The 27,528-nt window shown below is 34.5% G+C and overlaps 1 protein-coding gene across 2 annotated transcripts in view; it reads left to right on the forward strand.

Annotated features, from left to right (window-relative positions):
- The window catches only part of TFEC (transcription factor EC), an 88,947-nt gene that overhangs the window by 50,421 nt on the left and 10,998 nt on the right, over nucleotides 1-27,528 (forward strand). Inside the window, exons 2-5 of one of the 2 annotated variants that reach the window (XM_085307102.1) lie at nucleotides 7,520-7,771; nucleotides 10,081-10,158; nucleotides 26,046-26,160; nucleotides 27,062-27,118. In XM_085307102.1, coding sequence (XP_085163228.1) covers nucleotides 7,520-7,771; nucleotides 10,081-10,158; nucleotides 26,046-26,160; nucleotides 27,062-27,118 — 502 coding nt within the window. Of the gene's footprint in view, nucleotides 1-7,519; nucleotides 7,772-10,080; nucleotides 10,159-26,045; nucleotides 26,161-27,061; nucleotides 27,119-27,528 lie in introns of those variants that run through there. The other variant, XM_085307103.1, reaches the window with a different exon arrangement.

Genomic DNA, 27,528 nt, shown 5'->3' on the forward strand with positions numbered 1-27,528 from the left:
ACTCACTTCTATTTTTCCAACTGGAGTAAAACTTGGGACAATAACCACATTAAAGACTATCTTTCTTTTTATGATGTCAATGACAAAAACCAGTATTGATTCCAGTGGAAAGAGATTTGGGCCAAAATGTGAATAACAGCGAAATCCATCTGGGCTAGGACAGTGAAATGTAAGCCTTTAATAGAGGCAAACATTTTGTTATGTCCTTTTATGTAACCTTATTTAGGGAGTCACTAAGATTTGTATTTCAATGTGAATACATGTAAGTTGCAGTGACTTTAGAGGGAGTTAGTCACATAATTAACTGTTTTCCTAAATTCACTTTTAAATTACAGGGGCACTCTCCTATGGCAAAAATAATGTCATGAATATCATAACTCACATCTTATGACTGGATTACCTATGTACTGTCCTGCTCTGTACAGCTGACTTCCTTTAATTTCAAGTGCATATTATAGAAATATCCATTTTTATATAAAAGGAAATGCATTTTTAAGTATTTTTCTGAAATGATTTTTTCTGAAATAATTGAATTTTTCTGAAATGTAATTTTTCTGAAATAATTGAAAATATTTTTTCTAAGAATAATTACAAAAGTTATGCAAATCTGTCTCAAGCAAACAACTGTGAAATTAATATACTTTTAAAAATCTTTATTACGGATAAAATAAACAATATTGTAGTTGCAATAATGGTTGGCAGTGTGATGGAGGATTTTAGATTGCTTCCATCCTACCCCACATTTATAATTATCATCTATTTTTGGACACTGAAATACCAAAATAGAGAAGTAGTGCTCATTGTTGAAGATGTGGCCTTTGTCAAAAAACTGTAAAATGTTTCTTCTTTAGTCTCTTCACCCTTGAAAGAACATTCACAAGTTCTTGATGAATATAATGTCAAAGGTTAAACAAGATGAAAATAGTGCATTAGAGTCACATGAGAATTTTTTTTTATCTTGAAAGCTACTGTAAGGCGTCAGCTAAACACAGCTACAAATTGCTAGACTGGATGCCTTTTGCTTTGTATTCTCTCTTCGTGCATATTAACAGAGAAGGTCTCATCTAGTCAGATCAAAGTTCTAATATGGAAAATATTCATATTAAAAAATTAATTACWGTGTTTAGCTTAAGTAGTTAATTGACATATTCACACATGCTTTCAGAAACTGAACATTAAGTAAGCAGCTGCATTATTTGGTGATAATTTTTAAGACAAAATAGAAGTGTATAATTGCTAAATTRAATTGAAATTTCTTTTTATTATGAAATAAATTCATATATAAGCTTTTCTCAAAAAGTTTAATAGAGAGAGCAGAACAAATAAGCAACTGATGTTAATTTCTACTAAAAGTTCAAAAAGATTATTTCATCACTAAATATGCTTTTTTTCACCCTTAGAATCCAGTTGAAAGTCCTTAGAGAAAGAACAAAAATAGTCTGTGTCGTGACTGTGTTTCTTATCTTAAAATAGAATTAGACTTCTTAGGTACTTACAGAACATTTTAATAATTAAAAAAATCATGATTAGATGCTTATATTCTGGTAGTGTGACTGAAAAGAACATGAAGCCCTAACTCAAACAGTTTTAGTGAGGTGTTGTATTCAGGACTAATGATAAATGATGTGATCCCATCAATGTGAGGAATTTTATTTCAAAAGCCATTAAAAACACTGGAATAAATTAACCTCTAGTGTGAGTAGCAAACTGTAATGAAGTCTGCTGAGTTCTGTTCGGTCTACCATGACTATGTTTAAAAATATTATGTTGTAACAGACTTTAATATTTATTAAATTCAGTGTGAATTTTCATCAAAAAAAATGTTACTATTATACTAGCCAATTCTCACATCCAAAAATGCATAAATTTTAAAGGCAGAGGGACTATTACAACACTCATTCTGATTTTTTTTTTTAAATCATGGAGTACTATATTCCATTCAGTTATTATTCTAATACTCAGTTTTGAGTTCAAGAACATGTTTGATAAAAGCATATCTTGGATTTGGCTAGCGTATGTCTTCCAGAAAGTCATACCTCCTTAATTTGAAGAAAACAGCAGTTAGAACATTTCCTTTCATTGTATATTTCAGTGTCTACTCCCATAATTTCTGATGTCAGCTTGCTAACATCAGCTTGTGACCAGTGATTTTCATCATGCTTTCTGTGTTAGCCTAGAGACCTCTTTCACGCTCAGCACTCCCTGTAATCAGATCACCTCACAAATTTCAGTTTGACAGCAAAAACATAATGAAATTTCATTAAGCCTTCACCAAAACAACCTTCTTTTGGTCCTCAGTTACTTTTGTATTTCCTTTCAGCTTTCAAAATTTTAACGGTCTTTTGAAAATAGAAATATTTCGGGATTCTATTATTGGTCTCTTCTGAGCCATAGAGGAAAGCAGAATCAAACCAGGCTTCCATTTGCTACTGCCATCTTCATGACATTTACCCTTTCTCGCTAGAACATCCACTGGGCTCTTCTGTTGAGTTGCTTATCTGTTATGACCCCAAAACATCTTCAGATTTGTTCCTTCCACAGTTTTCTCTATTCAGTTTTCTGCATTATTTCATTCTGTATTTCTTCTTACAGCAAATGTAGTTGTGTACTTGGCTGGCTCAGAACACATTTTGTTTAAGTGATGTCACTACTCTAAACAATATTTGTTGTTTCTTGGATGTTTTATTTTACACTAGTTGCAAATCACCGATGAAAATTTTCAATAATACAAGACTGAAGAGACCTTCTTATGATGCTGAGCATTTACTGATTGCTTTCTTACTCATGTTCGTTAGCCAATTCTTAATCCAGTTAAAACATGCTTTATTGATATTGTGTAGTGCTATATTTTTAATTAGAATATTGAGTCAAAAGACACATAAAAGTTGAAGTATATTTTGCCTACATCCTTACCTTTGGCAACCTAACTTGAAATCTCATCAAAGAGCAGAAGTAGATTTGTTTGACAAGGCTTATTTTCCACAGAACTATGTTGACTAGCATTAATTATATTCATATGTTTTAATAATTTATTAATTGAATCTCTTTTGAGCTTTTCCATTATTTTACCTGGGACTGATGTTGGGCTAACCACCCGAGGGGTACAGGGGTCACTTACTTGCCCTGTATGAACACCAGTACAATATTTAGCACTATTACTTACTGGAATATTGTTGACATTGTTCATGATTCATTTAGGTCCCCTAAATATATCTTCATTTTTACCTTTAGCATCCTGGAGATAAACCTAGATATTTTTTTTCTTGATGGAAAAATTTCATCTGCAAATGTGGAAGTAAAATATTTAACACTTGTGTAAATAAATACTGAAGAGCTAGTTATGCTGTTGTGAAATACATTAGAAAAGAAAGTAAAATTAGTGTGAGAGTGGAAAAAGTTGTTACACAATTCTACCACAGTTTTACAACAACATCAGGATACATGCTCAGATTAGAAAGAATAATTGAAGAAGTTTGAGTATATATCTGTAATTCTGAAAAGCAGTTAAGTTCTTGTTCTCAAAACTGACTCCTCAGTGGGATACAAAATAGAAATAGATACAGTCAGTTATATGCACATTAGGTTCTGTTCTGGATTGCAAAATCCATCTCAAAGTGTTGATTTCTGTTCTGATTTTGTTCTACTGGAATTTGTACTTGGRCTGGATGCTTTCGGTTCCCTGCATGCTTGATGCTTCTGGTTCTGACTTGGCTCTAATATCACCATGATTAGGCAAGAAAGATCACAGAAAAAAGAAGTGTCTGAAAGGGAGCAGGTAATGTCTTCACTGTTGAATTTTATGCTATCCTTCACTTCTCAAAAAATCTCAAATAATTAACATTAAAGTTAATGGCTACCAGAGCTACAAGAGAATGCTGAGGAGGAGAACTAGCACTTCTTCCACACAGATTTCCAAAGAGTCAAAGGAACCTATATAATTTCAGCTTGACAGCAAGATACAGCCCACTGACTTTACTGGGAGTTAAAATACTCCCACAACAGGTGCGCCAGAAGATGAAGTTTACTCCTGGACTTTGTCTGAAGGCCTCTCTCTCTCTCTCTGGAAATTTGGAAGATGAAGATCAATATCAGATGCCTGATCCAAAGAAGTTTTAATGATTTCTTATGTGGAAGGTCAAAAACTGGAGAGATTCAGAGACCTTCAGTTTAGTATTTCATGTAGCCTGTGAGCCTGTGACAAGATGTTCTCTCAGACCATGGGAAATCCTCAGATGATGAGGGATTAGAAATGTAGACTCCCAGCACTTCAGGATGATGTCCTGCTTGGATTATTGGATGAAATGGAATGCCCTGAAAAATATTTTTTGTGTGTGTGTTAGAAGGGACCTCTTTTGCTTGATCTTAAATATGCACATGAGTAAGGACTTCATGCACCTTAGTGCATATAGATCTGAGTTGTTTTGTCCATGTTCGGTCAGCAACATGAACATGTAGGCATATTGGGAGCTTAAGGTTGAGAAAACCTGACTACAAGGAGGCAGCTGAATAACAGCTTGAGAATGTAAGTCATGGCTGAATAATGGATTAAGGTACCGAAAGACCTTTAGAGATTTAACCTCTAAATCTAACCTCTAATTCAACCTCTAAATTGTGTTGTTTTTGTGTTTTTTTTTAATCTTCTCCTCCATAACTCAAATTTTACAATGACTTTCATAGATCTTTCATTTAAATGAAGGAAAATAAAGGTAAATACACTAAACAGACCTATATTTTGCACATTTCATGTAAATAATAGCTTTATGTATATAGATAATTTCACTAAATATGATAATTTCAAAAAACTACAACGATTACTCACATTTCAGAATGACCTTTCAGTTCCTTTATTTTTGGCATTTATTTCACTGAATTGAATATTCAAATGCCATTTTTTCTCTAGACTTATGAATGATTATCTAGAGTTTCAAAGTTTTGACTACCAGCTGCAATTTCTCTTACTATCTCCAGATTTCTTTTTTGTTTTATTTTCTCTTCATTACTGGATGAAACAGAATAATGCAAACATTTAAGTTAGAAATGGCATCTCGAGATCATCTAGTCCAAATGCCCGCTTGAGGAAAAGATAGCTTCAAAGTCAGATGAGATTGCTCAGGGCCTKGTCCAGTTAAGTTTTGAAAATCTCTAAGGATGGGGATTCCACGACCTCTCTGARAAATCTGCTCCACTGCTTAACCATCATTACAGGATTAAAATAAAGTTCAGAATGAAAACCTGGTGTTTGTAATTATGGTAATACTTAAAAGTTTATTTCATTTTAAACATTCAGAAAACCTAAATGGAGTGTAATATTGCTGATATAAGGTAATACAAATCATCTGTCTTTCACTGGAGAATAAATGAATCAAACTGTGGTAACTAACAGTTCACTATCAGGTTTCATAAAATTATTAAAATTTGAGTTTCTGCTCCTATTTTGCACGTGTTGCGTGGGCGGTTTTAACTGTCATTTCTTGTTTTTGAGAGCTTGATTTTGCAATCTGAGTATTCCTTCAGCATAGCAAGGCATCCTTTCTGCCATTTATTGTATACTTGCTTTATGATTATAAAAATAGGAGTCCAGCTATTYTTTGTCTTTACATAATAGTTAGACTTTCAAAAATGCTGTACAGCCGATTGCTGACATCGACTTCTATTTATTTATTTAGCTGTACAAAGATGGTTCTAGGACTGTAAAGGTTGTTCCTTATGAAAATCGTGTCATAGATCCTGTTTTAACCCTAACAGTTCTACTTTACAATGACTGTGATTTGCACAGTAAAGGGAAAAACGAAAGCAACAGATCCCATCAGAGAAGCTTTAAACTCTTTTCCTGTTTGTGACAGGACAGTACAGACAGGATCGAAGCAGTGAAGAAGATCATTCAAGAGAAGTGCTCTTGTACTCTTGTGTTTAGATTCTAATTTAAGAAAACACTTACTGAAACTGGGGGGACAAATATATGCATAAGCATAGGAATGATTTGGGATGGATTTATGTGTGTCCTTGCACATGAGGAATAAGAGTCTAAATTAACAGGGCATTAAATACTTTCTAAAATTAACACAAATACTTCCTAAAACTGACACATTTGACAGTTAAGACAAATAATACCACAATTTAAATAAAATAATACCACAATTTAAATAAAATACATGCATACAGTTTTTAAAACCATACATGTGATGCATACCTTTCTCATATAAAACATGGAAGGACTAAATAGTGCATTTAAGACTTTATATCAATATTTCAATGAAATGTTATTTAATAACTCTAAGGCTTACATCAAAATAATTAATGTTATATTCATTATTGCATAGCTTAATCTCTTTTACATGACTAGAAAATTAGTTTAAAGAGACATAATTAAAATAATTCTAGACATGCCACCATAACACAATTAAAAATAGAGTAAGTACTGCAATATGGTACAAAAATATAACTAATTTAAATGCAAACCCCTTTTATGGGCTATTTATCTCTGCTTATGTATGTTAAGGAAATTAAAAAGAAGTTTGTTTAAATGGGCTTATTTTTTTCAGAGAAAATAAGGRCTTCAAAGCAATCCTTGCTGTTATTTAACTAATATTAATCATACTTAGAGGCCACTTGAGAAAAATTTATTGCAAGAAACCTGTGACTAGGCATGCCATAGCAAAAAGAGAAAGCCACAGGGCTGAAATGACAGTAGGGTTTGTGTATGCAGTGTTTCTCTGGCAGCCAAATAGCAGGATGTGACATTGATCTGAAATGGGAGCTGTATGAAGTAACAATTGTCAATCTCTACAATCAAAGGATGGCTCAAAATCTTACTCAATTAGCCATTTTGGCATGACTGCTCAGTTTATAAAGTCCTTCCAAAGCAAAAATCGCTCTGTCCTCRAGAGGCGCCTCAAGAAGACTGCATGCTTTGAGGATAGTGAGCAATCATCTAGGACTGTAAGCTTGGACTCAGTGTTGTTTTTATATATTTTTTTTTTGCAAAAATACAACAATGCCTCATTTAACAGACTGTTCTTACCACAAGGTGAGCCAAATGTGGTTTTAGGCATAGTGAATTCAGTTGCTGTTTTCATTACTTAAAGATAGTTGAGTTATAGTTTTCTTTGTGAATTTATTCACTGTTATAAGTATAGAAGAATAATTACCTTGTGATATTTATATTTGAGTACATATATACTTTTAGATTTGWTTGGAATGGTCAGTGATTTCAGCAGAGACCAGTCTAGATTGAGAAAAGAAAAACATGCAACACACTTCTGATCATTTCTAAAGATCATGTTATGTTTCCTATGTTATTTTTCTTTGATAATTATTTCAAAGTTTTATTCTGCTGTGTTATATGAAAATAGTAAACAAGAAGAAATGCATAAGTGTCAAAAGTTAAAAAAGATTTGAGATTCATAGTAATTCTATCCAACAGGTATAAAAGCTGAATCTGTTGTTTTAAAATTCTTTAAGTCAGTGTGTGTGTAATGCTGTGTCTGAAATGTTAGTAATTATTTCCATTTCTTCACAGGTACAAACTCACTTGGAAAATCAGTCTAGATACCATATACAGCAAAGCCAGAGGCACCAAGTGAAGCAGTACCTGACCCTTGATACCAAGCTGTCCAGCCAAACGCTCTCCCTGTCCCACTCCCACACAATCCAGCCTGCTGGTGTTGCTTCCTTATTAAGAAACGGACATATGCCTCCCATCAGTGACATTGGCACACCGGAAAGTCCAGTTACCAAGCTGTTGGCCCTTGGAGGAGAACATGAAAATGCGGTAGGGCAGGGCTGGCAAAAAGAATGGGGAAAGGGGCACTGACTACTTTTAGGAAAATGTGGTATGGTTCATCTTGCATTAATTGTGGGCAAAAGATGACTTTGCTTTTGTGGGACCTTCAGACACAGCTCTTGCCTGCTGAATCCTTCTGGATTGCACGGGTGATTGCCTTGAATGTCATATGAGTAGCTTATTGCATGATCAGGCTTCTAAATTACTGCCAGTTTAAATGTACTGGTGCATCTTTTTATCTATGAGTCATATATTGCTGTACATTTTCCGAACATGTACTTTGCAATGCAAACCTTTTTTTTCAGATGAGAGTTATTTCTGTCTAAAAGTATTATCCTATCTGCATAACAAAGTTAAATACTGATTACTTTAAAGATGTAACTGAAAGAATCATTCATTCATTTTTCAGTTAGCTGATATATTAATATATGGGTTATCTTGGGTAAATTGGCATAGATCTGCTAACTTTAGTGCCACCATTGATTTTAATAGAGGTACAGCTATTATGCAATGTCAAATTCTCAGTCAGTGTGAGATGTAGATCATTATGGCCTTTAATACTTCAATAGATTTCAAGAGAGAGTGCTTATTAGGTAAAAGGAAAATTTCTACAGAAATAAGAAATCGAGATGCCATATCATCCCTTGGGCTTTAACAGAACAGAAGAGTCTTACAAATACACTGAGACCCACCTTGAACATTTGGATGCTACGCTGCTAAGTGAGAGAGATCTGAAAAAATAAAACCAACACTTGTTGGAGAGCTCATCTGGGGTCCCTACATTTCTTCAGCAGAGCTAACATTTTATGTGAGATTTATGGATTATTGGAGCCACTGCTCTGCAAAGGCTCTTTTAGATGGCCTTCGTGGAGGCCTCGTATGGAGGCCTTTGTGGATGCAAATGCAGCATATCGAGGATCATTCTTAGCACTGAGGGTGTCTGACCAGGAGCAGCCTGTGCCCATGCTCTTATACTTTGTCCTCGAGAGCAAGAAGGCTGCTTGTAATCCCCTATGGCTCCCTCCTGAACGGTGCCTGGCAATATTTGGGAGTGTGACAGCTGGCACAGGCCAAAATCTGTGCAGTGACCATTATAATAATCTAAATGATCCTGTTCCAGAGCCTTAGGCAACTCACTGGTACTGTATAATTTACTAGTACAGATGTAACCTGCAGATCAGCCTAGGTATGGGATCAACAAGGCAACCAAGGCTGGAACACTGGACTGTGACTATTCATACTGCCTAATTTTTGAGATAGTCTCTGGCATCCTTTGGCCCAGACAGCAGCCTCCTAGTTAAGTCTGGGCATGATTCATGAGACAACATGTGCCCTGTTTCTGGAAGGGGAAGAGAAGTGTCAATATGAGTTGTGATATGCCACTCGGCCTAAGAATCTGTATGGCATAGTCCTTGGCCTGTGAATGGTCCACGGCCTATAGTATGAAATCATTTCATAGAGCCTTCCACGTTGCCTTCACTAGAGCTTTTTGAACTGAGATTTGCTTGGAAATCCTCAGAGCACAAGTGAGCTGTTCCTGCAGATAACAGTTAACAGTGGCAGGTTCCTTTTCTGATCTTCTTTAAGGTAATTTTGTGAAGGGAACTAGACCAAATTTGTCAACGAAAACTTAATACTGAACCTTTTTCAAGTTGATATATTTTTCTGGAAAATATATCCTGTTTTACCTCATATAATTAATTCATTATTCCATCTGCTTTAGCAGTTCTTGATTCAGACTGGGACAAAAATATAGGACCAGAAGGCTGGTTCGAAAAGTATCCAGTATACATCAAAAGAGAAATCATTAATTTTTATGCTTCYAAACACAACACAAACCTCTGCCTTCTGAATCCTGAGAGCAGAGTATAACACCAAATCATGAGTGACTCATGCTCTTGAAGAAGCACGGATTCCTTTTAGTCTTCCTGGTCCAGTAGAAAAATACCCTGTGGATATGACATATCTGCTGAAGGTGATGTATCATAGTTACAATTCAGCAATACACTCCTGTGTTCTAATCTTGGTCTTGCAATAAGGGGTTAAAAAAAGGCAAATAGGTTGCTGGTGTTGAGAGGAAAAAGCTAACGTACTAAACCACAATTTTTTTTCCACTAGAAGTATAAAATATGAATATCTTGTAAAAGTGCCTGAATTCATTGAAGTTTAAGACATCAGTTTTTGAAATTTAGTTTTATTGATGCAGTATATACTCAGGATTATTTCCTCTATATTTTCAGAATAACATTATCTGCATTATTGTTAATAATGATTAGTTTAAAATATTATTTTATTAGATGGAAGAGGTTATTGATGACATAATCAATATGGAATCAAGTTTTAATGATGAAGGTCCCCTACTAATGCAAAGAACTGTAAGTATTTTGTGGAACTTGGTCTTGCTGTTTATAATAGAGAATGTTACTAAGTGATTCAATCATACATTACACTTCAGAGGCTAAAGCAGTGATATCAGTGGATTTATTCTCCTTTCTCTTGAGTTCCTTGTCTTTATGTCAAGAAGTATTAAAAGAAAAGGTTCTAATGTAGTGGGACACAGCCATTTTAGCTGGCCTGAATTGCATCCAGTGTTTTAKCCCAGCCACAGCTCCCGTGTGTAGGCCATAGGAGATGATAATTCCCTTGCAGGACTATGGATATAATTCTCAAGACCTATGAAGACCTTTTAAAGTCTTCCTTTAAGATCTCTCTGTCTCATCTCAGGAATGCTGCCTCAAGTAGCATTAGCTATTTTCTTTGGTGTGTTATATTGAAGTAAGGATAGGTTATGTTTGTTAACTTTCATAAAGGCAAGCTGCACTTACGTTGAATAATTCTAAGGACAAAGATAAGAAATATCACTTTTCAGATGAAATGACTCGTTGGAATAATAGTAACAGAGCATTATAATTCTGTAATCTCTTTTTTGTAAAGGAATGAAAAAGTCTGCTTAAATTTTCACATATGCTACATATTTGAAAAGATAGCATAGAGTTTTATGGACACAACTACTTACAGAGCATTATTATTTGGGAAAATAACATCTGCCAAATAACACCAGTGCAAAATACTTTATAAAGGAGATGTCTTCTGTCATCCCAGCCCTGATTTGTCTTGGGAACATTTTTCCACCAATTTTGTTCTCAGRGCCCTAAATTGGCTATTCATAAAGGCAACCTTCATCCTGGGGAAGGCAGAAGGTTTTTCACAGTCTTTGGCAAGCTACAATGCTAGTTTCAAAATACAAAACTAGGCGCTTTTCTTAGCTACGAGAGGAACATCTTTTTCTGACTACAAAACATCACTGGCTACAAGAAACACTTTAGGAGATGATACTTTTTTGTCCCTATGTTACCCACTATACAATACAGAGGGGTAATTAATACTTACTGTGAATGTTTGGCTGTCTGAATGCCAGTTATGGAATTAATACAGTCAGTAATAATATAGTCAATATGATTTATACATATGTAAGTACAGAACATACCATAGAGATGCTCCTAGGGAAGTGAATTAGTAATTTGGCTCAAATTAATCTGAGGCAAGGGAGGATMCTTTCTGGTGTGGTACAGTGGAATGGTGATGAGAAGCGTGAATTCTCTGTTTTGGATTGGGCTCACACTCCCTTAACATCTTTTAAAACTGGGTAGTGGAAAGCAAAGCCTTTCTGCAAAGGCTATGCTGTCTGCTATGATGTCTGCTCTCAACATAAAGTGAGACTACAAATGAGACCAAGGTGTCTGTAAGCCTGTCTGMCTCAGTATTTCCTCCCTCCTTGTGCTGATCCAGGGCAATTCTGAAGTATTTTTCAAGTCATGTCTTAGATTTTTCCTTCGTTGGCATTCTCTTGAATTTCTCCAAACTGTACAAAATAATTTCTAAAATTCTGAAAAAATCTGAGTCTCCTCATTTTCTGAATAGGTGTTAGGCTCATTTTCTCGTTAAACTGCTTGCTTGACCAAGCCARATTCATGAAGCAATTTGCTTTTCTCTTTTTTTCTCATGGTGGGTGAGATTAGGGACTTTGCAGGGCTAGCCATTGTGTGTTGTTATGAACTAATGTTTACTTTAGTCAGATGCACCCTTGCACCATTTTAATGGGCACATTAAATGAGGACATTGAATTCTATGAGACTACTCATGTGAATAATTGCTCAGAGGTTCATTGTTTGACCCTGAATTAATGAATTACAGTCATGTATTAGTAGAATCAGAGAAGTGAAAACAAGAACATCYTTCCATCTCCCATTAAAATTAGCACAGCTACTAAAGAGCTTTTTTTCCTGCTTTTACTGAGTTTAGCCTAAAATTCATAATTTCATAAAACCTTCTGTTGGTAGGCAGCAACATAAGAATGACTCAAAACAGGGAATACTCAGGCYGTGTTTCTCTTGCTGTTACTGTTACCCTAATGCTAGAAACCTAGCTTCAATTGCTTTTTAGAAGCTAGATTCAAACATAGAACTAGGTCCTTGTTATATGCTAAGTATCTTCATTCTTCTGAAAGTATCAGTAGAACTCAGCTATATCTCTGTCTAGGAAATATAGTTGAAAACAAATCATAACTATTCTTATGATCTAGCACTTGATGAAAGATGGATTTTTTCACCATGGACAGGGCAGTAAAAGAATAAGAAAACAATATAATAGTTGCAATTAACTTTTAGTGCAATTTTAAGTGTGGGCCTTACACCTAAAATGGTGAATTCTCTGTTGATAAAATTTAGGAAAAAGCAAACTTGAAGATAAAACAGAATATGATCAATTTAAAGTCATTTTTCCTTATTGTAATAATTTAGTCTTATGAAATCATTTACTAATAGAAGCATCATGTTTAACCATATTATAAGAAATCAATTTGTGTTCTGAGTTTTATAGTAAGAGCAACAAATGAACTGGTGCTCTTCGTGATCTYGTAAGAATCGTTAAAAAGCTTCCATTTGTAATGAAACAAAGAGTATATGAATAAATTTTGGAAGTTAGATAATATTATAACGTGGCAGATATGGTGACAGACACTTAGAAAATATATATTTTTTAAATCAAACTTTGACTCTTATGCAAAATCTTCAAAGTATATTCAACATTCTGTAATGGATTTAAAATATATTAACTTCTAAATATTTAGAACATACGAAATGTGCAGGTCTGCTAATGTAATCACATCATCATGGATAATTTAGTACAAGTTCTATAAAGCAGAGGTCTATGCTCCTTTTAATGTCTGAAGAAGGGTGATGTGAAAAAAAAGTATCAAGGGAGATATGGAGAGCATCAGATACAGTGAAAGGAGCCAGAAAAGAGTAGAATAAAAAAAGATTTATACATTTTTTCAAGTTTGGAGTTAATAGTGTGTAACCTAGTGCAACCTTTAATTGTTACTAAACATTGTTTTGTTGTGTTAATGTACGTATACAGTCCTAAGACTGTGGGACACCAGAAAACTCTGAAATTGAGCAGTGACCTCTTGCAAAGAAGGTTGGCATTTTACTAGTACCTTCATTCAGAGATAACTGCTATAGCTCAGAAAATCACTTTGCAGCTACTTGGATAATGTCCTCCATTTGACATAGCGTTCACTAAAACTTATATCAAAAGCATTAGAAGATTGTTTGCTTTGGAAAGAGAGTAAATAAGAGGATATTAACGTTCTGCAAGGGTGCGGCTTTTTCCCACACATTGCTGGATATAACAGGCCAGCAAACAAAAATTTAATGTTTTAAATATTTCCAAAGATTCAGAGTTGGCTTTTGTTCTGGTTTCAGAAGCATTTCTGTAGAAGCCAGAGGAAAGAGGCTCTGCAACCATTAGACATCTGGTGGTGAGACCTCCCATCCTAGCTGTTAAAAGCAGTGCAGGGCAGTGCTTGAGACAGAGCGCTATGATAAAATTGGGCTTCCCAGATCCCTAATAAATACCCAACCAGTGATCTATTGAATCAGGTGGGCTCACTCTTCATGGCCTAATAGCAATGCAATGATGAAGAAAATGAAATAGTTCCCTTAAAATTGTTTAGGAGAAAAAGGAAAGCCTCTCCATGGAAAAAAACATTTAACTGATGTTTATCACTCCAATAAAAACTCCTCAGAAGTTTCTGTGTTGATTTATTCATAATACATAATGAATATTTTATTTTTGTAAATATCCAACGGAATGATCTTGTCAGCAGTTGTGTTTCCTGCAGGCTATACCTCCTAACCAGCAGGAAGCATAGTTTTTATTATTATATATGAATACATGCACCATAAATATGATTTGAAGAAGTATTCTTACTTAGGGCCTAGAATAGCCTTGGTAKTCCAAACAACAGTAGACAAATAGCTATTGAAACAATTTCTTTTTAAAAAAATCTGCAAAATATTTTCCAAAGTTGTTCTTCATAGAAGAGAAATAGTCAGATCCAAAACAGCGTTACTTCCCCGAGCAACTCCAGCCTCAAGTACTAAAATGATTATAGTGTCATTGGCACTTTGAAGTTCACATCATTCCAGAGATTCAGAGGTGTCACAAGCAATGAATCTGTTACTGGAAATTTTGTCAAGTTGTGAACTTAAACAAATATCTTCAGTTCTCCTTTGAGCCTGACTTAATGTATTTGGCGTTTATGTGATGAGAAAACAAGAATTAGAACAACAGATAAAAAAATATTATTTTTATTTGCATCAGTTTAAAGAAATGGTAATGAACCTCAGCTGAAACTTGGTTTGAATATTAATTGTTAATTTATTATTTATTATCTATTACTTATTTATTTTCTTTACTATTTATTAATTGTTAATTAGGTAGTATTTACACAATATTTGATTATTATATTGAATAGTATTGTTCAGTGAAAAGTAGCGATAATGTTAAGCTCAATCTTACGTTATTGACAAAATGCAAGGGGTTGTCCCTCTGTTCCCAGGCCCCCGCTTCCTGCCTCACTAACCCACTTTCTGCTTTCATATCTGCTCAACTGTAACCAATGGAGTGGGAGGACTGTAAGCTGGAGTAATCACTAACAGCCAGGGAAAGCCAAAGCACCTGGGCATCCTGGAAGGCAGAGGTTTCATTAGCTGCTAGACAGAAGAGACGAGGCCTGAAGGCCAGCACGACCCAGGGAAAAGCAGCCCAGAAGGTAGCTGCATTTGGCCACCCCTTCAGGGGTTGTGCAGAGCTTCACTGCTTCACTTTATTACATATGTTCACAGTGTATTATTTCATTAAGATAGGTAGCTACARTTTCCTGCCTCTCCAATTCAGAGTCAAGTCTGTCAGGATTACTTCACCTTGGTCATTCTTGCAAGAAAGTCACTGAGAAAATTCTCAATTTGCCAGTGATTTGCTTTTATTTGTCAGCAACTTTGACATTTGAAACAATCTTGTGTTGCACAGCCATGGATTAGAGAACTGGRTAGATCTTTTCCACTCCTAATTTTTATGATTCTGTTAACTACAGCTGGTATAAAGTCTCATTACATTGGTTAACACTGCTTTTGATTTTATGCAGACAGTATTTATTGATAAAAGCAAAATGCTATCTGTCTGGAAAAATCTCAGTGCTATTACAAGGGCTCTGATGTCACAATTTCTCATCATGGCATTAATAATTTGTATTTGTATTAATTATTTGTCAAGTACTGATGGCTACCATTTGGTATYTGGATGGATTACAAAAATTGCTGTCTGTCCCATTCCCAGAAATCATAAGAAAAAAGAAATTCAAGTAGATATCCTCCTAAGTATTTTATTTAATAATTGCTATGATTATTCAGTCATGAAGTAAAAGTAGGTTCCATTAGGGATGCATACAGTATCACTGAACTAGGCAGCCTCTGCTGCGTAATCATGTGAGTATGTTTTATTCAGTGAATAGTGATGCCATATGGCAATTTTTAAAGTTTATAAAAACTGTTAAAGTTCACAACCATTCCAGAGAAGGGTAGTGTAAATATTAACAACCTCATTGCTTTGGTTGGGTAACTTGAAAAAACTGCACAACATCAATGAAAATGCTTTGTCAGTCACATTCTACACTAGATTAGTCTTAAAGTCCAAGGAAAAATCAAAGTTCACCTGGGTATATAAGCTTCTGCCTTGCACTCCCTGGTATTATTTACAAGCTTAAGAAAAAGAAAAATGAAGGAAAAAGAACTATCTGTAGCTATTGTGGAAATAATAGACTCCTCAAAAATAAAACTGGTGAGCAAATATTTTCTTTGTCTTTCTTCAATAGTATAAAGGTAAGGATGCGCACTATGTGTGGATCATGAGTTACTAATCTCAGGATTAGTAAAATAAGGTGCAAGATAGGAAATTTTACCTTTCAGCTGCAGAAAGCTAACAATGAAATGCACAAACTTATAATTCCTGAGAACTGTTTTCCATATCAGTTGGAGAGGTCTTCTGATATCATTTCCACTGTTGTTTTGTATGTAATACAGATGCCAAATGAATGTTTGTTATCAGCCTTTTACATTAGAGTAGTTTGAGGCAGCAACCTCTGAATGAAACGGGCAGTGTACATGCCTCTTACGTGCTTGAATTACTCCAAATAGTTGAGAAAGAGTGTTTGCAATTTACTTCATGCTGTAATAAAGGTCTTCATAGCATACAGCATACAATATATTTGGTCCAGGAGAAGAAATATGGGTCCACTGTTACATAGCTGCAGGTCTCTAGCTCCATATAACATGCCCAAATAGCTTGTAATGTAGCCAAATAACAATTCTTTCTATACATTTAATCAACCTCAACACATTATCAACATTTACCTTAACACATGGAGCTGAATTCCTCTCATCTAATCTTAGACTACCTTCATCTAGTTTCTTCATCTGCATCTGAACTCTTCACTCTAAGTTCTTTTTGTCTACATTTACTATAAAGACGCAATTTTAGCCTGTGATTTACCTGACTGATTTTAGATGTCATGTTTAGTATGAAATGAGTTACACTGAAGAAGTATGTTTCCTCTGTTAGGTATAAAGGGAGTCTAAACTAGTACACAATATGGATGTCTTTATTCAGTTGGAAGTATCACAGCCCATAGGGACAGATAAACAGAAGACACAAATGAAAGCTATRAAAGCACATAAACATATATACAGAGCTTTGTCACTTCTTCACCAGAGGTAACCCCAATATCCAACAAATCACTTTGTCTAAAAATATAAGGATTGGCATTTTGGAGTAGATCCTGGGTTGACGGRTGAAGGAAAGTATTTTTATGTGTATTGTCATATTGCAGTTTGCCTTTGTTGGCAGGTAATAAGTGCATTCAATGTCTTGTCAATCCTCACTATTTCTAAGCTTGTATCATCTGCAAGTAGATTCCTGCTGTTTGTGGTCACCAAGAATGTTCCATCTTATCCTGAAGCCTAGTGACAGAGCCACTGCTATGTCTCCTGTCTTCTTTTCTGTATATAGTAAAGTGAGAGCTGCAGTAGAGATGCCAGATAGTATAGAAGGCCACATTCAGCTTGTCTTCAAGAAGACAGGMTTGATTAGGTGAAAATTTGGGCCTGTAGCATACAGGAGATGGTTGCTTCTGGAGCTACTCTGGATTACATAGAAGACTGCTGTAGCCTCAGAGACAACAATACAAGCCACTTTGTTCTCTAGGCACAGCCAAGGTTTTTAGTGTAACACAAAGCCAATCTGTGGAAAACACAAAGATTTCTTAAAGGCTACTTTGAGAAATAAACTCCTGCAAATTATCCTAGCATTTCTTAGCACCTCCCTCTCCACGGTTTTCCTGTACTATATATGTATACAGTATTTTATAAAGTACTTTAATTTACTCTCTCTATAAACACTTTTGCATATATCTGAAGTCAGCTATTACAGAAGGGAATTCAAATGAAAACAAAACTCTGCATGTTATATGATAATCCATCTGAATACACCAGATCACAGTAATTATTAAATACCTTACTGAAAAGTTTTCAGATACTGAGGTGATATGTGAAATGTAAGAGAATGTGTAAATTCTATGATGTGATATGAATACCAATATTAGAGTTGTATTTAAGAGAAAAAGCCCAATATTCATATTCTGCAATAACTCTATGTACTTCAGCTTCAATTTTTTCACGTACTTGAAGTTTTTGTGCTGTGTTCAGGAATAGATTTGAATGATATATGTTTACAGATAGTAGGACAGGAATTGTTTGGGACGAGGAATTAGTACATTAGCGGATGTTACTGCTGAAATAATAGTTGTAAAACAGATAACACAGTTATTTAAACTGCTATCTTTAGGTTTTGGATCCCGGAGACAATTAGAACAGTACTCCTGTGATGATTTATTTCTAGCTGCAACCRGGCTTCTTGCAGTATCACATCACTTCACTTTTGGTCCACATCTATTAAGTTATCCTTGTAACTAGAAAAACTAAGAACAGATAAAATCATATTACTAAAAGATCATAAAATTTTTTCTAAAAGAAAAGAACTTCTAAAAGAACAGAATTCTCCAGCAAAAGTGGATTCTCCAGCAAATTYCTTTGCTTGGTCATATATGACCAGACATTTATCTAGACAACACACTCTCTATATATGATTAGTATAGGAATGTACTGTAACTGGGAATCTGAACAGAGTTCATTTTTCTCTGGTGAATAATGAACTAACTTGATGATCATTATTTGAAGATAAAAAATGAACCAGTTTTCATACATAATATATAAAATGTAATATAATAAATCTGAACATTAAGTTTCTGGTTGAGGAGTGTGTAATTATGAACTGTGTTAAGGATAAAAATAAAAGGAGATACAATTTATTCAAAGCAAAACAAGTCTGAAAAGAGAAGCATTTGCTTTTCTGTTCTCTTTAGATAATAAAGAAGGAACTGAAATAATTGGTTATTAGTTAGTATTAAAGACCATTTATTTCCAAATACGTTATAATTATTTTGTATTTTAATTACAACAGGACCTAAAATCTTTAGCTGTGAATGGGACCCTGCTATTCTAAACACAGTATACTATAACTTTTTGATAGTTTGATAGTGTTAACATCTTTACAGGAAAAATAATATTATATTTTCTATTGTCCACCTTTCTCCAAGCAATATAGCAATTCCAAAACAAATCCAGTGGTTGAACCCCAGTCTTCTGAATGTAGGGCTTGCACTGAACCACAATATCATTCATCTTGTCTGAAGTGCTTTTGAATTTGAGGAAAAGTCACARTTCACTAAGGCACACTTTGAAAGTATGAGAAATACTCCTATTTTCTTCCTGCCAAAAATTGGAAACATCTGGTATACCAGATATTGCTATTTAGAAAATGTACTTACAATGACTTATTATAAACCTGTTGACCAATTCACTTACTGGCCTGTTCAGTGCATATTTTGATGTCCATATATGTACTTCAAAGAGAGAAGAATAGTTTGTTTACTGGTGTTGCTTGATAAGCAGTAAAGGAATGACAAGGAATTAAACGCATTTTTTTATTTTTTATCCTCTAGTAACACAGATACTAAATAACCCAWTTTTTACTTGATATATAAAATGAAGAATGAATGTGGTTCCAAAGTTAAATTTCTACAGTTGGGATGCAAATGACACTAATAAAAAAGCTTTTTAAAATTCCTGTTTTGACTTTTTAATTGAAATGAATAAACAAGGACCGCATTTAAATCAGTGGGTGCTGAAATATATATTTTTGGCTAATATGGACAAGAACTATTCTTTGAAGTAATGTTATCAATTAGGTTCCAAAGATAACATATTTTAAGTAGGATATATTTGGGAGTGGGCAATAAGATATTGTACTGATATTTCATATGTGAATACCTCAAACTGAATGTGATCTGAACAAGTCCTAATTTTTATCAACCACTAACAGACGTTTTCTTTTGCAGAAATTGTACCCAGCATTTTGAGTTAAGCAGTTGAGTAGTTTCTTTCTGTGACAAGTAAGGCAGTATGTGATGATAATTCTCCATTTTATGAGCTTACCAAATCTGGATGTGCAGTACAGACATGTGACCATGTGAGTAGGTTTAGTGGTCCTCAGAAGTGTCTGTACTGCACGTCAACTACTCTGGACGTATACTTGTTTCTCTAGGAAAAAGATGTAGACATTGCATGCTGTATGGGTGTAGACATTCAGTATGCTGCACCCCACAATTGTTATGATGCTTTCTGAGCTTATGCATGACTGAACTAGGTATGCAAACCTTCCGTACTCACAGCCCACTCCTTGCCTAGGAAGAACCATGGAAAGAGGGTAGCAGGGGAAGTTTCTACTAGTAGCACAATTCATAAAGCTTGTTTCCCACTTGCTTTCCTTTCCATACCCTCCTCACACCTGGGCAGAGCAAAGACTTCTGGTAGAGGCAGCCTGCTCCTGGTGTCTGCCTTTCCCAGGGGCATCTTGCCATTCTCTTCACATGCCTGGTCTTGTGCCCATTGTGCCAGTGAAGAACTGAGGAGACCTTYGGAGAAATGGTAGCTGGAAATGAGCTTCCACCAAGTTCCTGATCCCAGGTCTCTTAAGAGAAAGAAGGCTATCTGATGAACGTGTCAGGGCAGTCCAGAGACTAGGTTCAAAAACCCTTGCTGTCCTAGGTTTAGCTCATTTAGGTAACTGTTTACTTGAGAGATGTCTGTTTACAGATGTGTGTATCCTCCATTACTTCAATGATTAGCAATACTGTCTTGGAGGTATGGAGATCTGTTTGCTGCTTGAATTATTCTTTCTAGCTAGTCTTCCATATCAAGAGTTTGTTGATTTGAGCTTTCTTTTATGAGAATAGATGAGTAAAATGCAATAGAGACTTTGAAGAAGGTAACTGAGCAGGATTCTTTTCAGCAGGGTAAAGGGCTGGCAAAGGAGAAGGCAATGATTTTGTTGAAAGAGAAGTACATGGCTGGAGTCAAGAATCAATCTTCAGCCTCAGTTTATTTAATATTTTCATTACTGACCTTAATACAAAAAGTATGTGTGTTGTGATGAAATTTACTGAGCTAGCAAAAGTAGAAAACATTGTCAATACAAAGGAGGATCAGGATATCATAGGGGAAGAATTATGTGTCTGTGATGACAGAATAGTATAAATGGAAGGAATGTAATAGKACTGAGTGCAAGGTCATTCATTTAAATACTAATAACAAGAATGTCTGCAGTAAGTTGAGAGCTCATTAATTGGAAATGACAGAGAAAGATCTGGGTATATTAGTTGCTCAGAGGATGACTATAAGCCATCAAAATGATGGGAATGCAAAAAAGAGATAAATATGATCTTAGAATCCATCAAGGGAGTTATTTCCAGAAGACACAGGGAAGTATCCACAGCAGAATTCACTAGGAAGAAAACTTTTAGAATGCTGTAAACAGTTAAAGACATTCACCTTTCCAGAAGACTAACTCAAAGCAGGAAAGGAAGAGAGCAGGCTGTGCAGATAACTTATAGCATGAAACGTCTGTCTAAAGAGCATGGGATCTGGAACAGCACATTCTTTCCCYAAATCATGAGAGAGTTTTCATGGCCTAGTAATGTTTTGTTTTAGAAAGGACATGACTTGGTATCACAGACTGCTCATTTTTTGTGATCATTGTTGTCCATTGCCAGCTATCTGTATGAGAAACGAACTCTTAATATTTTACCGTAGAAATTTGCCTACACAGCAGTTCAGAATCAGTTATTAAATATAACAAGCCCTTCAGGATGAGGCCTTACCAATACTTGTGTTAGAGAGCACCAGCACCCAAAGGTGCCAGGCTCTGTTTCTGGGAATGCTACATCCTGCAAGGTGCTGCTCAGCTTAAGCCAGGCACTTGTTCAGATGCTAGAGCTGAAGTATGCCTTTAATTTATCTTATCTTCAAAGCTGAGCATCTTCCAGGACTGAGCCCTGTGAACGGAAATTCTCATGTTCCAGTCTTCTGACACAGGCATTAAAGAGTCTGTGACACATTATACAAAAGGAAGAGTGTCAACCCCAGTGTCCTTGCCAAATGCTAACTCGGTTAATTACAGTCTGCTTTCCCTAATTCTTCTTGAAATTTTAATTAGATATAGTATTATTCTCTTCCAGTACCACATTGTCACTGGCTGTTCCCACTTGACTATTTGCTATGTTAAAGGTTGCTAATCTTTTGTCCAAAGCTGGCTGCATATTAGAAGCAGGAAAAATGGCTAATTATAGACTTCTATTTTTAATATGTATGTGCCTGCCCCTTACAAGCTACTTGTATCTAAATTCTCAGACATGCAGATATAAATATGTGTATTTATAGTGCATTGAAAGGTCGAAAATGATGTGAGTTTCAAGGATTTCTCAGACCAACACAAATGTGTTGGTACACCTTAGGGCAACTGGAGGATAGATAGATTATTTCCTGGGATTTTTACATTTTCATACCCAAATGCGTATGTTTCCATATCAACCGCCAAGTATACATATCTAAATTGAAAGCAAGCATACACTTTTGACGCAGCCTACTTAGTTACATTTTTAAAGTGCTTTAGGATTCATCAAGTTTGACAGTGCTATATAGCTGAATAAGATCATTATCATATACATAACATATAATTATGCCATTGCAAATGATTTGTACTTTTAATAAGATTGCATTGGATTCTTTGTAAGATAATGTCAATGTATATATTTATCCTGCAATGCAGAACTGAAAGCTGTTTGAAGCCACAGTAGTGTAAAAGCTATCCCTGCTGCACACATGGCTGTGTAAAAAATAAATTGCACTATGGTATGTGGCGTCTTAGTGCACATTAAAATGACTAGGTGTAATTTGACATGTAATTTCTATAATATACTGTGATAGATCTTTTAATTTTGTAATTTAAAAATTATTTCCCAGATGTCTACATTTCTAAAATAGCTCCCTGCTTTGACAGACAAAAAAGTTTCTTATCTCGTTTCTATACCTGAGCAAATTTGACTAATTTCTATTTGAACCTCTTTCTCAGTGCTCTATAGCATTACCGAGCAAATGGTTTGGAATTTTCCTTGCTTGATATCAACTCAGGGCAAATTCAGGTACAGAGTTTCAGCAAAATACTTTGTTAAAGTTTTGTCTCTGTATATTTAACTCCCTCATAAGCAGAAAGGTGAATGTTTTTCAGGAAAGATCTAGTCTGGTTTGCTTTGTTGTTCTCATATGATTTTTGAAATAAGATTTTATTCAGAAATTTTCTTATTAAAAGCACAATAAAGTTTATAAAAGGAAGGTACATGTGAAAAACCTGGAACAGTCACCTGAGGCTTCCTAAAGAGTTACTAAGAAGAAATAGAGGTAATTCAGCTCATTGCAAGTGTCCAAGACAGGTCAGATGAATCATCACCTATTACTTCTCCTGATTCTAAATCATGATATTGTGGCTTATTCCAACCACATAAGTTCATAGCAGTTTTTTCCGTGTGTAATCATTTCTGTAGGAACAAAATAACTGTAACTAGGTAGTGTAATTTACTGTTGCTTTATAAGCATTTTGTCCTCCTGTAAGCATGCAAATGCTGTGCCACCTAATTGAGAACGAAGACCTTGTCTCAAAGTGAGATCATTAATRGCTCTGTCACAAAGAATCCACTTATCCATCCTAGTGGCCCTTACAGAATGCCTTATATTTGAGTTTTCTACTAAAACTGTGTGAAACATATACAACATGATATAAAAGTTACATATCTGTTTCATATTTGTTAGATTGCTTATGAGATTATTATATTATTTTCTGTGGTCACTGTTTCCTAATGTTTCATGAAACAGTAGACTATCCAAATGATGGCTTGATCCAAAATTCACAGAAATCAGTACAGGAGTCACATTGACTCTCAGGTCTTTAAATCAGTGCTGAATATGAAGTATGTTTCATATCATTTCAGAAGCCAAATTCACTTACATGGAAGTCCTTGAATATGTGTCTAGAGCTAATATGAGTTAACTCTCATATAGTTATGCTATCACCAGAACAAAGAAAATGCAAAGTTAAAGCTGTAGTGAATACTGTAGTACTTGTCAGTTTGCTACTCAGGAATGAAACAAAGGTGCTTAATGTAGGAATGTGCTTAGCTTTCAAATCCTACATATTAAACATAGCCTATTCTTGAGTAATACTCAACTGAATTCCAAACATTCTTTAAAAAAGTATTTTCATTGAGAGATCAAATATTTAAGCAGATTTTCAAAACTGACTTGGCATGGTGATTTCTAATAGTATTTAAGAATTCTCAGTTGTCTTAAGTAATAGACGTCTCCATAAATTACTTAAAAAGTGAGCACGTTATTCATGTGTATTCAAAAAGAGTCTTGGCAGTTTCATTCCATTCTAAGTTATTATAAGAATTTAACGCAAAGCAAATTCTCAGACAATTTAGTATCAAAGATGATTTTTTTTTTCTTCTTGGAAAACAAAGCTTATTTACAATTCTGATGTAAATRTAATATAGATGTAATATAGAAAATATAGCAAAAACTGCCATTGGACAGCTTCACATTGAGCAAATCATTCTTTTATGGTATGCATGAATTGTTAGGTATTTCCTTTTTCCTTTTTTTTTWATTTATTTTATTAATGATACATCCCTTCCACTCACTCCTGAAGCACTAAAATGGTCTATCTGGAGTCATCTTCTATCACCAGTAAAAAACTTGACCTTATCATTTAATAAAGCTTTCTTAAATAACTCCTAATTACAGTAGATATTTTTATATTTGAAGTCAGTAGTTTCACCCACAAATTTTTTCATCCTTGGAAAATGACTACTTTTAAGGAGCCAAGTATACACATGACTGATTAGGATGAACTTATTTTGTTCATATTAAACACCATTATGAGCAATACTTTAGAAAATAGAGCTTTAAAACATTAGTGAAATCACTTTTTAAATCATAAGCTGGCATTGTCAGAGAGTGCATACATCCATTATGAATGTGTTAAAGTTCAAGATCATTGTTAACAAAAATAATTACATTATTTAACCTATCACCTGCTTTTCTGATCAGAGAAAACATTTAAATAAGTGGTAACCAGACAAGTTGTATGCTAAAGATCCCCCCCAGGTTTCAGTAATGCATGTTATGTCAAATTTCTTAATCAGTTCTTCTTTTCTTCTTGTCAATTAGCCAAAGTTAAAACAAACTTTTTGATTTTGCTCCTTATTCTCTCAGCTGTGAGATATTACTTTTGTTATAGATATATTTTTTCCCTACTCTACTTTTTAATGGACCAGGCTGACTCAATCTCAGTATCTGAGTCCTTGTTTGTTGTCCTAGAATGAAAAAAAAAATTGTTCTACAGAAAGATTGTATGGCTCATAAAATGCAAAAATATGTTGCTTTCCATTCATATTCCCTTATATGTTCTTGTTTGTGAATCTGAATTTAGACATTTTATTCAGTTGTTTTCACATGAACATACAGCAATATATAAGATATGATCAGTGATCAGTGATGAAATGTTGGCTATCTGATCACAGAAACTGAGCAGAGCCTAAACTGTTCATTACTAAACTTCTACATATTTTCAACATAATATTTGATGTATAAAATTATTCAAGTAAGAGGCTTGGGCTATTGTCTAGAATCCATCAAACTATACTTTAGCTTTACTTCTCTTTTAGGGTATTCTGTGAGTTTGTTTAAATAATGCTATATTACATTTTGGAAAGCAAATAAAGATAATAGTATATATGATTATATATATTATGCGTATTAAAAGCATTAGGTTATATGGTCTGTCTTGACTACAGCACAGGTTTTTTAATTAAWGCTTCTTCTTTGATGTTATGCCCACCCCAATTTTAACTATCACATCTAACTAGGTCACCGAATTTTTATATTGTTAAAACATAAACAGTATGAAGTACCAATACAGAGTTTGGTGATGTAGTCAAAAATCACTGGGGAGTAGCTTAAGACCAGCAAGGTTATTTCTCCTTTCAACTTAGTTCGTGTTTGAAGTGCAGTTGTGGTAAACCTGCTATTGGAAAATCTACTGTAGAACTAACTCAAAAACAGACTCCGGGGGCCACATCTTGCCATCACTCTGCATACGAAACCCATACGAATGTCAGATAGAAATCTGCTTATGGAATAATAGCAGACTTTGACCCTTCACTTTTAATTTTACTTAATTCTAGATAAGGGCAAATGTTCCCTTTAGACACATRCATGTAGCTCGTACTGAAGAACATCAGACTCATATTTAAAGATGTTTGCTCTTTGTATTTATGATATTTTAATCTTTTAAGCCTTTAACTTATTCTAATGCTTTTTCTTCTTCTTCTTCCCTCCTTCTCCCTCTTAAGCTCTCTAGCAGCATTTTGGACATATATAGCAGTGACCAGGGAATGGCACCAGCTAATATGGGTCTCACAAATGCTTCCTGCCCAGCTACTCTACCTGTAAAAAGGGAACTCACAGGTAAAAATAACCCTGATATTTTAGTATTTTATAATTTCCAAAGTGATATTTATCATATAAGTTGAACAAATCTTACTCATGAAATAGCTCTTCTCCATAATCATTGCTTGAGAATTTTGCAACATTTGTACTGATTCAATGAAGGGAAGGAACAAAGATCCAGGAGAAATGTTTTCAATGTTTTCTTTCTATTCTCTACTTTAACAATTCAGAAACAACATTTGCCCTGTTTTTTTTTTTTTTTTTTTTTTTTTTTTATGATTATCATGCTTCTAACAGGGATAATTATTTTAGGAAACATAGTGGGGTCTTCCATGTGTTTGTTCCTGATCAACAGTATAAATAATCATCCATTAAATTTGTTCCAGGGAGGAACAAATGACTCTTTTAAAAGCTTACAATAAGGCTATTCAAGGTAAATCTATATTAGTGGATTAACAACTTTAAAAGTTACATTCAGTTAATCCAAAGAATGCTAACAACCACGTACAGTTTATTAGTGTTACTCAAAGGAAACAGTGAGTTTTTTCAATATGAATATCTAGAAATCTGATTAACTCTTGTATTATGGGATATGCAAATCCAGATTCACATTAGTGTATTGTAGGTTTTATTCTAATGTGAAATACAGCAAATTGGAGAAAAATATTCCTTCATAGCCTTTCTACTTGTTTAATTAAAAAATGTACAATAATAAAAACTTAAGCAACCTGCCGGACTCGCTTAAAGATTTAGTACTGATAGGATATAGATTTGCCTATGATCTTGTATAATAATGAAAATAATAATAAAGGTATAGACTAAATGCCYGCTCTTCATTACAAGAGGCCATTTTGAAAAGGTGAAAGGAGGGTTGGAATTGCAGCTTAAGGACGTTTTAATAAATATTATTTTCTGTCAGAAGCAGATACACGAGCAATGGCAAAGGAGAGACAAAAAAAGGATAATCATAATCTCAGTGAGTATATGTTCATATATGGTATAGAAAATGTATGGAGAATGCTGCAATTAATATTAATACATTAATACAATATTAATATGTCACTGCTCTCATTCAAGATCAACGTCTTGATCGGGTAATTAAATTAAATTCAGTCTGCAGATGCAGACAAGCACACAGCCTTATTCCTTGAACTGAATTACTTTCTTTTACCTTTTTCTTTTCAAAATATTTTACCTATTTTAATGAATTTCCTCTCATATCACCTCCTGCTACTATGTTTTTATTTTACAGTTGTACATATATCTTGCATGTGTAACTGGGCTTTCATTTTGCTTGATGTTGTCCTTGAGAATCACTGAGCAAAACAGATAAGAAAGGAGGAAGACAAGATGAACAAACAGAACAGGAATGACCTAGACTCCTCA

This window comes from Rhea americana, unplaced genomic scaffold (genome assembly GCF_003343005.1).
Source record: "Rhea americana isolate MKP2758 unplaced genomic scaffold, rheAme1 scaffold_252, whole genome shotgun sequence".
In the NCBI taxonomy this organism is placed as follows: domain Eukaryota; kingdom Metazoa; phylum Chordata; class Aves; order Rheiformes; family Rheidae; genus Rhea; species Rhea americana.